This window comes from Camelus dromedarius, chromosome 2, assembly GCF_036321535.1.
Source record: "Camelus dromedarius isolate mCamDro1 chromosome 2, mCamDro1.pat, whole genome shotgun sequence".
In the NCBI taxonomy this organism is placed as follows: domain Eukaryota; kingdom Metazoa; phylum Chordata; class Mammalia; order Artiodactyla; family Camelidae; genus Camelus; species Camelus dromedarius.
This window is the reverse complement of record NC_087437.1, coordinates 52,053,941-52,066,438: the sequence shown is the minus strand read 5'-3', so window position 1 is coordinate 52,066,438 and position 12,498 is coordinate 52,053,941. Positions and strand designations below refer to the sequence as shown.

General features: G+C 35.9%; 1 protein-coding gene across 4 annotated transcripts in view; it reads right to left on the bottom strand.

The window, feature by feature from the left end:
• Positions 1-12,498, bottom strand: part of VPS8 (VPS8 subunit of CORVET complex) — a 222,944-nt gene that overhangs the window by 92,967 nt on the left and 117,479 nt on the right. For all 4 annotated transcript variants that reach the window (XM_064493453.1, XM_031452660.2, XM_064493456.1 and 1 more), the window contains 4 exons: positions 11,478-11,560; positions 10,645-10,729; positions 9,661-9,759; positions 550-639 (listed from right to left, as the gene is read on the bottom strand). In XM_064493453.1, coding sequence (XP_064349523.1) covers positions 550-639; positions 9,661-9,759; positions 10,645-10,729; positions 11,478-11,560 — 357 coding nt within the window. The remainder of the gene's footprint in view (positions 1-549; positions 640-9,660; positions 9,760-10,644; positions 10,730-11,477; positions 11,561-12,498) is intronic.

The following is a 12,498-nucleotide window of genomic DNA, read 5'->3' as shown; positions in this document are numbered from 1 at the left end:
GTGGGCAAAACATTGTACTAGCACTGCCATGGCAGTGATAAGTGGAATACTAGGTCCATCATATAGAGCTTCAAACTGAGCATCTCAATATTCAACGTTAATATAGCTGCATTCTAGTTAAGACTTTACAAGAAAAATTCTAAGTAGTCATCATGAACCCAATTTGAGGATGGCAGAAGTCTGAATAAATAACATGAAACCCAAAGAGAATACACTTGCAGCTACTATAGCAAAGGATATGGGGAGGTGGGGCGGGGGAGGGGGGAATCCTCTGTGGATTATGATTTCTAGGTTATAGTTTCAAAAATGTTTCTGTGTTGTTAATATTTCTTATGCACAAAGAGGAATTCCCTCATTTCCAGACTCAGAGATCCATAACTGCTTCCAAATACACACACACACACACACACACACACACAATGTATAGAAACTGCTATTAAAAGGCAACTATCAATTGAAAAAATTATTACAATCTAAAGTTCTTAAGCAGATATTCAATAATTCTCTCTCCACTAGATGTTTCTTTCCAATATGTTCTGCAAAATTTACCTGAAGTTTTTTAATGACTGTTTCAATCTGTTCAGAAAAGTGAGTAGCAACCAGCTCTGCAGCTTTACAAGGCTTCAGGGACACAAGTTCCTGGAATGAAAGAAAAAGATGAAACGATCTTTAACGTTAAATATAAATAGAATTTCCACAGATGTGAAGCATGATCATCTACCTCAAAATTTTCATGAGCTTCTACATTGCATTTCAGGAGACCTCAATACAGGGCCTCAATTTTAATTAAAGGCATATTGCAAATAAGCAAAAGATTAAAAGTACCAAGTGAAAAATCAGATTCTGATACAAAAGGTAATTCAGAATTCTTAGAAAATGAAAGCACTAAAATTCTAGATTTAGGCTATGATCTCCACAGGATGAAAAGAAGGAACAACATCTTCCCAAATTCTCTGCCAGTGAATTTCACCCTTGAGCTTAAAGTAACAACTTGAAGAAATGAAAAAAAGAATATAGTTCTGATTTCTCTGGCTAAGAATTCTGCAATTTTACTTCTGATGCCTGGTGGATTTTGAAACCAGAAGTGTCTTAAGAAATGAACTTAAGGTCATAAATCTAAGAGGTTGGCCACTCTTCATAAGACCTATTTCTGTCAAATCTAAGACTTCCAATCTGCCCTCTTCTTGAACTTTCCTAAATACTATTGGCTAGCCTTTCTTCTTGAAACTCTCTTCTTTCTTGGTTTCTGTGACCCTATTCTACCTCTTCAAGTGCATGTTCCATTGCTAAAATGCAAAGGTGAGCTACAGATCAACATATATTGTCAAATAAAAATAAGACAAGTTATTGTGGCTACAAATTTTGTGATATATTAGTAATTTTGTGATAGTATTTGTAGATGAATAATAATTAGCTGACACAAATAACTGTAGTTTATACCACTTTTATACAATACATCTCAAAACAGAGAAGGTAATATCACAAATGAAAAAGAAAATGTTACCACTGATCTTCGGACATTAAAAAGAAACCGTTGTGAATTAATTTATGTCGAGAATTTGAAAATTTAAACGAAATAGTTATAGTCCTAGAAAAATATAATTTACTAAAGTGATGTAAGAAATAGAAAACCTCCATTAATTTTTAACCACTAGAGGAACTGAGTAGTTAAGAATCTTCCCATATAAACACTCTGGGCCCAAATAGCTTCACTGGTAAGTTCTAGCAATCATTTAAGGAAGAAATATTTCCAACATTAAATCTCTTATAGAGAATAGAAAAGAAGAAACTTTTTCAACTCATTGTATGAGACTAACAAAATTTTGATACCTAAACCCAATAGAACAATGTAAGAAAGAAAAGGAAAATTATAGATCAGTCTTAATCGTGAGCACTGACACAAACATCCTAAATAAAAACAAAATCCAACAATGTATAAAAAAGGTAATATATTAGCATCAAGTTACAGTATCCATAGAGTTCAAGGCTTGTTTAATATCAATAAAATTTATGACAAAAATACAATAAGGGAGAAAAGGTGATAAAATTTATTCATGAGAAAACTGTTAGCATACTAGAAATAGAACACTTCCACAAAAATTATATAGTAAATATTGTACATTAGAAATAAAAATTTTTTAAATATTAACAATAGCAGTATTGTGCTAAAAATATAAAGTTGTGATAGTAAATCTAACAGTCTAGAGATGAAAAATCTCTACCAAATGGTCATTAAATAGAAGACTCACAATGTAAAGATGTCAATTTAAATTAAAACTGATTGATAGATTCAATGTAATCCCTATCAGAATCATAAGGTTAAAAAAAATTTTGGGTGTAACTTGACAAGCTGATTCTAAAATATATTTGGAGAGAGAAGCAAGATGGCGGAGTAGGACGCTTGTAGCTCACCCTCTCCCACAAATACACCAAAACTCACATCTACGGATCTACTCAGCCAACCAGAGCACCTGCCGAACTCCGACAGAACATCTCCCTCTTCGAAAGACAAAGACGCCAAAAATCTGGTAGGAGAAAAGGGAAAAAGAAAGAAGAAAAAGCAAAACAGTGCGGGACCGATCCGGCGGGGAGGGAGCGGCAAAGAAGGACTGGCACTTGTTCACTGGGTCTCCCCCCTCCAGCAGAGAGGCCAGCAGGACGAAGGGGGAGCCTCCGAGGTTCAGATCCACCCTGAGCACTCCTTGACCGACAGAACTGAGTTAAATGGGCATGGAGGGTCCCCATGACACCCAGCCCGAGACGCGAGCTGGCAGCTGGGGGCCGGGACAGGCTGCCCGAGCTGGGCGGAGCACAGGGGCGGCTGCACTGAGGCAGCCGCAGGTGACTGCAGGGTGCTGAGTGCCGTGGCTGGGAGGGGATACAGAGCAGAACAACCTCAGTCCCCCATAAATTGCAAAAAAAGCAAAGCAATATAGCTAGTGTGCCCTGGGGGGAAGGGTGTCGTAGCCTTTTCTCTCCTCAGACCTGCGCTGCCATTATTGACGCTTCTCACAAGAAGAGAGAAGGGGGGCAGGGCGCAGCCACAGCCACCATTTCCTCCTGTTCGCAGCACCCAGGCCGGGGTGGGGCTGAGACCCGAATCCACACCTGGCGGCTCTGCAACCTTCTAGGCAGGACTGAGACTTGTTTACAGCCCGAGGCAGATAGGATCTTTCTGCCCTGGCACCTCAGAGAACTTGTGCCGCCAAGACAAACAAGGAGCTGAGATTTGGCACGGAGCAGGAGCGGGACCATTCTGCGGTCTTCCCCCGAGCCTGCCTTTGGGGTGCCGACCTGAGGCAGAGCAGGCAGCTGCACAGAGCAGCGGAGCGACCGGCGCCAGGGAGAGGGCAGACAGCCACCCCACTTCCTGGCAGGAACGCAGCACCTGACCACAGTGCTGGGAGGGGGCGCTATCTGCCAACCTGCCTTGCCCGAGGGCAGCATCTGACTGCGGCATTGGGAGGGGGAGTGACCTGCCCACCCACTCGGTAAGAGCTCAGCTTCTGACCCAGTGTTGGGAGGGTGTGCGATCTGCTAGCCAACAGCCACTGGGAGCAGCACAGACGAGGGCGCCAACAGAAGGCCTCTGGAAACAGCAAGCTGAGTTCGCGAAACAGGGCGAAGACACAAAGACCTCTCGATAAAATCATTAAGAGCACACCCATCTCCAGGAGAACTAGATGACTGATACTCCTTAAGCCACAGTGCCAGAGAGATATGAGCAATATGAAGCAGCAGAGGAACCACTCCCAATTAAAAGATCAAGAGAAATCCCCTGAAAGCATGATCAAGGAAATAGACATTGATGGCCTACTAGATCAAGATTTCAAAAAAGGAGTGATCAAAGTACTGAAGGAACTACAAGAAATAGTGTTTAGAGATATAAAATATGTCAAAAATGAAATAGAACCTATAAAGAACCAAATAGAATTAGTAAACTCATTTGCTGCGATGAGAGCTGACCTAAAGGCTGTACAGAGCAGGCTAGATAATGCAGAGGAACAAATAAGTGACCTAGAAGACAGGACAACAGAAAGCACCCAATCAGAACAGCTGAGAGAAAAACAAATAAAAAACAATGAAAACAATATAAGGGACCTATGGGATAATATAAAGCATGCCAATCTGTACATAATAGGGGTTCCAGAAGGGGAAGAAAGAACACAGGGGATTGAAAAAGTATTTGAAGAAATCATGACTGAAAACTTCCCAAACCTAAAGAAGGAATCAGATATCCAAGTACAGGAAGCTCAGAGGGTCCCAAACAGACCCACACCAAGGCATATCATAATCAAGATGGCCAGAGTCAAGGATAAAGAAATGATCCTAAAGTCAGCAAGAGAAAAACAAAGAGTGAGTTACAAGGGAACCCCCATAAGGCTTTCAGCTGATTTCTCTACACAAACACTACAGGTCAGAAGGGAGTGGCAAGATATATTCAAAGTCCTGAATGAAAAACAGATGCAGCCTAGGATACTCTATCCAGCAAGGCTATCCTTTAGAATAGAAGGAGAGATAAAGAACTTCACAGACAAGTAAAAACTAAAAGAGTTTAGCAACACTAAACCTATGCTAAAAGAAATATTGACAGGTCTACTCTAAATAGAAAAGAAGCAGGATGCTACAAAAATGAGAAACTCATAACTGGAAAGGAGATAACTGCCATGAATTACAAAAAGAATAAACACAAAATTGTAAAAGAAGACAACTAAATCATTAAGAGTGGGAGAGGGAAGGAAGGAAAGCTCTTGTGGAAAACAATATGGAGATCCCTCAAAAGACTAGGAATAGACTTACCATATGACCCAGGAATCCCATTCCTGGGCATATATCCAAAAGGAACCCTACTTCAAAATGACACCTGCACCCCAATGTTCATAGCAGCATTATTTACAATAGCTAAGACGTGGAAACAGCCTAAATGTCCATCAACAGATGACTGAATAAAGAAGGTGTGGTATATTTACACGATGGAATACTATTCAGTCACAAAAACTGACAACATAACGCCATTTGCAGCAACATGGATGTTCCTGGAGAATGTCACTCTAAGTGAAGTAAGCCAGAAAGAGAAAGAAAAATACCATATGAGATTACTCATATGTGTAACCTAAAAAAAAAAAAAAAACCATAAATACAAAACAGAAACAGACTCACAGACATAGAATACAAACTTGTGGTTGCCGAGGGGGCAGGGAGTGGGAAGGGACAGACTGGGATTTTAAAATGCAGAATAGATAAACAAGATTATACTGTATAGCACAGGGAAATGTATGTAAGATCTGTGGTAACTCATAGCGGAAAAAAAAATGTGACAATGAATATATATATGTTCATGTATAACTGAAAAATTGTGTTCTACACTGGAATTTGACACAACATTGTAAAATGACTATTACTCAATAAAAAAAAAAATGTAAAAAAAAAAAAAAGAATAGGCCAAAAAAAAAGAGAGCCATATAAGTAACTTTGAAGAGCCATGTTTTTAATGAATACTTTAAATATAAAGTCAAAATAGAACTATACATACAATTGTGCTCTAGTTAACAAACTTTTTGCTCACATTAATACGAGTCAGCAGTTCTGAATATGTGTGTATACTAGGTTGAACAAATAATTTTAAAAGGATATAAACATAGATAGGTATTGGGAGTCAGGTTTCTCATGCCAAAAGTAGTTACAATAAGCAAACTGTAAGGCTAGAATGAAAGCTGTGTAACTGAATTTGAGTTGGAGATGTCAGAATGAACTCATATTAAGAGACAGGTTGATAGATAATAGATAGGGTTAAATAGGTAGATAGATGGATAGACTGCAACTATATGTTTTATATGTAGATATATAAACTCATATATATATATACACACATATGTATGTATATATATACACATACATATATTTTGTAACACCTTTTACTGACAGGGTCAAAAGTGGTAACAAGGTGACAATCAATAGCAATAATCATAATAAATGTACAGTCTTAGATTTTAAATACTATTCTCTAATAAAAGGAATTAGGCCTCTCTGGAGAAATGACTGATTCTAGGGCCAAGGCAACATATAGATAAGATAACCCTGAAGCACCTTGTGATGCTAAAATAAAAACAACATCAATAAAAAGATGAGGCACATGAGAAAGTCACAAGAGCTAAGTGAAAGAGCTCCCAATGAACAAACTGGCACAATTTTAGTAAATAAACATCTATAGTATTGCAGTACTTCACAATAACTCAGAGAAATACATACATATATATATATATATATATATATATATATATATATATAAAATAAATAAAATAAAATATATTTGGAAGTATCAAAGGTCAAGGATAGCCAATACTCTCTTAAAGATATCAAGACTTATTGTAAAGTGACAATATTTAGGATAGTGTGGTACTGAATGTGGAGACAAAGATTAATCACACAGAAGAGAGCCAAGAAACACAGACCAAGCATATAGATCCTTGATACACTTATGATAAGATAGCACTGCTGAGCAATGCGGCAGGGCAACCTTTTAAAATAACTGTTGCTGGGAGAACTAAGTGTCCATATTTTAAAAAATTAATTGGATCCCTGCCTCTAACTATATACAAAAACTGCTTTCAGATGGATCTAAGATTTAAAGATGAAAAAAAAAAAAAAGAAAACTTCTAGATAATAATATAGGAGGACTTCTCTTAGATATGGAAAGAACAAATTATTTTGACTACTTGAGAAAAAAACCTTTTCTTAAAAAGAACCATAGAAAAAAGCCACAGAGTAGAAGATATTTACAAGATATATCACTGACAAAAAGACATCCAGGACACATAAGGAACTCCAACAAATCAAGGAGTACAGGAGACATTCCAACAGAAAAACGGGCAAAAGACTTGAACAAGCACATCACAGAAAGGAAATTTAAATAGCCAACACATATAAAAAAGGCTATCAACCTCATTAGTAATTAAGGATATGTAAATTTAAAACATAATGAAATATCATTACACATACACTAGACTGACAAAATTTTAAAGTCTAGCAAGAATACAGAGCTAACAGAAAATCTCACACAATGCTGGCATGTGAAGTTTAAAGTATTTATCCCAGTTAACTGAGACAATCACAAAGATTATCCAATGCTAACATGCATCAAAATCACCAGGAAGGCTTGTTAAAATATATTGCTGGGCCCTGCCCCCAGAGCTTCTGGTTCAGAAGGTCTGAGATGAAGACGCAAACTGCATTTCTATCAGGTTCTCAGCTGATGCTGTATTGCTGGACTAGGGATCAAATTGAGAACCACTGTCCTAGAGAAACGCATGTGACTGTGCTCAAGATGCACACACAGGAATGATCGTGAACATACTACTTTTAATAGTCAAAACTAGAAACAACTGCAATGCCCATTAACAGCAGAATGCAGACACTGTGATATACTTGTAAAATTTAATACTATACAACAATAAAAATGAACCACAGCTATATACCACAAAATGTACAAATTCCTCAAAATATTGAGAAAAAAATACAGAGTATAACTTATAAAAAGTTCAGAAGCAGGCAAAATAAAAAAATACATTTTTAGGGATACAGGCAGGTGCAATAACAGTGTATAAAAGGGCAAAAAATTATCAGAAGAACTAGGATTATGAATGTATTAGGGGAGGCAGAGAATTATGATCCGGAAAGGACATGTGGGATACAGTCCGGGGTATCTAAAGATAACTCTATTCCTGGGATGTTGGCTTTTTAATTTTTTACTAAACTGTACTTCAGTTTTATGCACTTTTTGGAGGTTTTTTATATTTCAAAGTAAGAAATATTTTAAAAAATCTAATGAAACATGTGTTATCCATATTGGAAAAACCATCTAAACTAGAGATTCTCTACCAGAATTCTAAGGATGGCTTTTAAGGTGTCTGTGAATCCCTGTATTTGTAAACAAAATTATGCATCTGAGTCTATGCACAATATTATGAAGCGCAGGCCCTAATGTTTCCTTAGATTCTCAAAAGAGGTCTATAGCCCCCAACGTGTTAAGAACCACTAATCTATACACTTTGTATACGATCTAAAACTTCATTATGAGGACATTTCCCCCACATATTTAATGTTGATTTTATTTACATTACTAAAGCCACAGAAGTCCTTCAACACAAAGTCTATAGATTTCTATTGTGGCTTTACGAGGTATTAAAAAGCTCAAGGTGAAAATACGTGCAGATGTGGGGAAATACAGTCAGCAAAAATTACTGTTGTGCAGCAAAAATATTTCTTGCTTCTCCAGTATGAGTTTCCTGCTGAGTAACTTGTTTGCTCATTGATTAATTCACCATGCTTCACATTCTGCAGAGAGATATAGCTTTATATTTGGATGTCTGGAGTCAATGTGCTCAAACCACTGCATAATGCAGATGAAGTAAAATGAAGAATGAGCCATAATGTAACTATGGAGACTTAAAGGGAATGATGAAAGGGAAAACAATACAAAATGATTAAAGGGGAAAAAAGATATAATTCAAAATAGAAGAAAGTTTTCTTGGGTTCTTTCACCAAGATATATTGACATTGTTAGCAGGAATAAGATAAGATTAAATAACATATATGTGTTTTCAATCCTGTAGATGAAAGTGTGGACATTACTTCAGCTTGCACATCTGATGACGGACTGTGCCACCTTTCACACCAGATGTTTCACATAAGACGCTGTTCATATTTCTGATTTTTATAAACTTTACAATCACTGGGACCTAGAGGTAAGTATTCACATTAGATGAAATGCTTTCTCAAAGTTTCAGAGCTCATCCTTTCTTACAGTGTTTCACATGTAAAAAAAATTTAAAACATGTTGAATAATCCTATCTTTCACTACAGCTCTAAACCAATCACCAGAAGCTACCTCACCTCCTGATCCTTGGTACGAGGAGGAGGAAACTTTGTAGATATAAATGTTATTTCCAAAACTAGAATTACCTTAGCATCTTTCATTACTACTTTTTTTCAATAATCAGTGACCCATAAAAGAGAACAGATTTCAACAAATCTCTAGCTCTGTTGATTTCTGAGGAATATTTTATGTTATAAACCTAATGAAACTAAAGTGAGGAGTGATTTGGGGGCCCCTTTTTAGAATGATCACATGCTCATCACATACATATTAGTCTTTCCATGAAGGCATCTAAGAGCATATTTTTTAAAAAGAACTTTTTGTTTCAAGTCAACCCTTGCATTCTTGTAAAACAGCATGCATAAACAAAACCAGAATCATCATCCAATAACATAAGGAAGGGAAGTACCTCAGAGAGAACAACTCATTGCAGTAACATTTCTAGAATTCCATCAGGTGATGGGGGAATGGCTCCCATCATGTATCAGAGAAAAAGATCAGGAGTACTCTCAGAATCATTCTAACAACATTGTAAAAATCCACTAGTATTCTAGTTTGTCACTCAGCTGACTGAACATGGGTTATTTTCAGAAATCACAATATAATAAATTGTATATGACATACGCTTTACGAATATAAACATGAGGTGGAATAAATTATTTGAAAAAAGATGTTAATCCTAAAGCAAATCAATTTAATGACATCTGTCATAGCTTAATTAGCAAAAAACAATTTGGGAGATATCTGTACAAATGAAAGTTTTAAAAGCTTTGTTGAATAAGTACCTCAATATGGTCCATTGCTTTCTGCCATACAGACTGCTTCTCCTCTGCACTGTGTCCAGGGATGGATAAGATATTGTGAATGTAGTTAAAGACTTCTTCCTGAAGAGCACAAGGCAATATCATTCGTTCATTCATTCCCTCCAGCAATATTTAGTCACCATCTACTATCTGTACCAGTCTTGGTACAATATCTATTATTTAGAGATGGAAAACATTTGCGGAAAGTTAACTGACAGAAGACTAACTCTAAAGAGAAAGAGTAATTGTTTAAAAGTTAGAGTAGATTTGCAGAAGTTGCAAATCTGTACTGATTAATTTTAGTCTCAATTTTATTAACTTCATGAGTGAATATCATACTTTTTGTCTTTGACGGTCCCTGCTCAGGTTCCAAATTTAATCTCAAGTTCCTCCTGCCTTAGTCTATTACGCTCCACTTATACTGACCATTGCTTCATTTATATGATCTCTATTCAGTTCCTTGAATGTGGGAAAAAATTTTCTCATCTCAGGAACTTGCATATACTGTTCCCAATACTGGAAAATTTTTCCATTAGCTCTTTCCTTGAATGGCTTCTTCTCAAATTCCAAAATCCAGTTTATATGTTATTTTTATCTGAGATTCCTTCCCTGGCTGCTCTGTATAAATCAGTTACCCCACTGTCCTCTAAAGTTGCACCCAGTTTCTCTAGCATTCATCATAATTTGTAATTATATATTTGATTTTCTTACTGTCAGTCTCCATCACTATACTATAAGTTCTATAATTTCACGAACTAAATGTCTGTTTTATTTATCAATATATACTTGGCTAATAGCAGGCACTCAATACAAACCTGTTAAATAAATGAAGAAAACCTTGGCTCAGCAAACACACATCCAAATATTTCTACTGAAGAGTTATACCCACTGAATAGTTATTTTTACTTGATAAGGGGAGGGGAGGAAACTGAGTAAGGAAAAAGGCTAAAGCTCTTATTAACGCACCTCTCTTAGTGGGTCACGTAGGTAGCAATCGATAATTTTGTCATATTGGTGTTCTCGTTCATACATAAATTCACAAATTTGATAGCTAGAACATAAAAGGAAAAACTTCAGTGTACCAGACAGACAGGTGGTTATTAGCTTAAAAGATATTTGCTCAGGCAAAGAGGTTAATATTAAGGAAAAATAAATACAGTAGAAGTGATTTCTACTGTTAAATGAAGTTACAGTATCTAAGGGAGATGAGTATCTGCCATTCTTTTAAATATAGGTTTAAGGTGCTGCTGAATACTATGTAAAAAATTTCAAAGCTGGGTACAAAATAAGTGTTAAAGCAACAATGTGTCACATAAAAATACTTAATATATTAGATATCAACTAATCGATTATATGAAGCTTCCTTGTTCAGAATTAAACATGTCAAATGAAATAGTCAATAAACTAGACAAACAGTAGTGCTAACCTATTGCATCTTACTTGCTATGCTAAATTCTGCTTTATTTATAATATATATAACTGTCAAAAATCTGTCAAAAACCTATGAAATACTATGGAAATTCTAAGTAAAAAAACTAAAGTAATAAATCATAAGAGTACTATTCTATTTTCATACTAAAACAAATGCACAAGCACTTCAAACTTACTCGCTGTTAATTTCTGCAAATTTGACTAATTTCTAGACTTAAAAGGCAAAAACTTTTGCACTTAGGTTATTGTTATATGCATAGCTTTTCTTAATTAAAAAATGGCAATGCATCAATAAACTGGGCTTCAAGTTAGAGAAATGCAATTTAATAGTTCTCTGGGAATTAATATAAGGCTTCAAAACAACTTACAACTCTGCTTTTTCTGCCATACGGATGAGCCGACTCTCTTCAAACTGAACTATGCCTCCAGCCTGCAGCAACTCTAAAAGGACCTGAACATTTAAAATAAATGAGTAAGAACACTGTAGTACTTTTATTTACTAGCGCTTTAAGAATCCATGCAGCCACACAAACCATATCTTTTTTTCTTTTGTCTTACTATTCGCTGATTTTTCAGTTTGGCTTTCATGTATACAAGGGATTAGACTGCCATTATAACGTTGATCATATTGTACTTAAGTCTAATAAAAAGATAAATAGCTCTATTTTTCAAACATGGAAGGAATGCCACAGAGTTTGCAATAAAGCCTTATTAGAATATCTAACTGACCCTCCACTAAGCTAAAAATGTCCATATGTATTCTTTCAAGAAACGAATTTTTGTCTAGTGTTTTTATGGCTTATGGTTCTTCAAAATCTGTGGCCCATAGGCAGTATCCATGTTCATGTTTAATTTTTCATGTTTAAATGTGGAGTTTCTCATACTACAGCATTATTCACAAGAGCCAAAAGGTGGAAACAACCCTAATGTCCATCAATGGATAAATGGATAAATAAAATATGGTATATAAATATAATTGAGTATTATTCATACTTAAAAAGGAATGAAATTAAGGTTTATCTACATATGGATAAAGCTTAAAAACATTATGCTAAGTGAAATAAACAAGTCAGCAAAGAACAAATACTGTATCAGTCCACTTATATGAGGAACCTAAAATAGTCAAATTCAAAGAGACAGAAAGTTTAATGATAGTTGTCAGGGGGCTGGGAAGTGGGTAACCAGGGAGTAAACACAGAAAATTGATTACTTTCAAGTTGAAATTTTTTTTAAAGGCATAGAAGAAATAAAACCTAACCAAACTTTACACTTCAGAACCCTAACTTAATTCATTTTGAGTATTATAATGTACTGTTGTAGAGAACAATGATGGAGTGAACCCATATGCTGGAAGCCTATTCAAATGCCATTGCTGAAGCTGTCTTAACC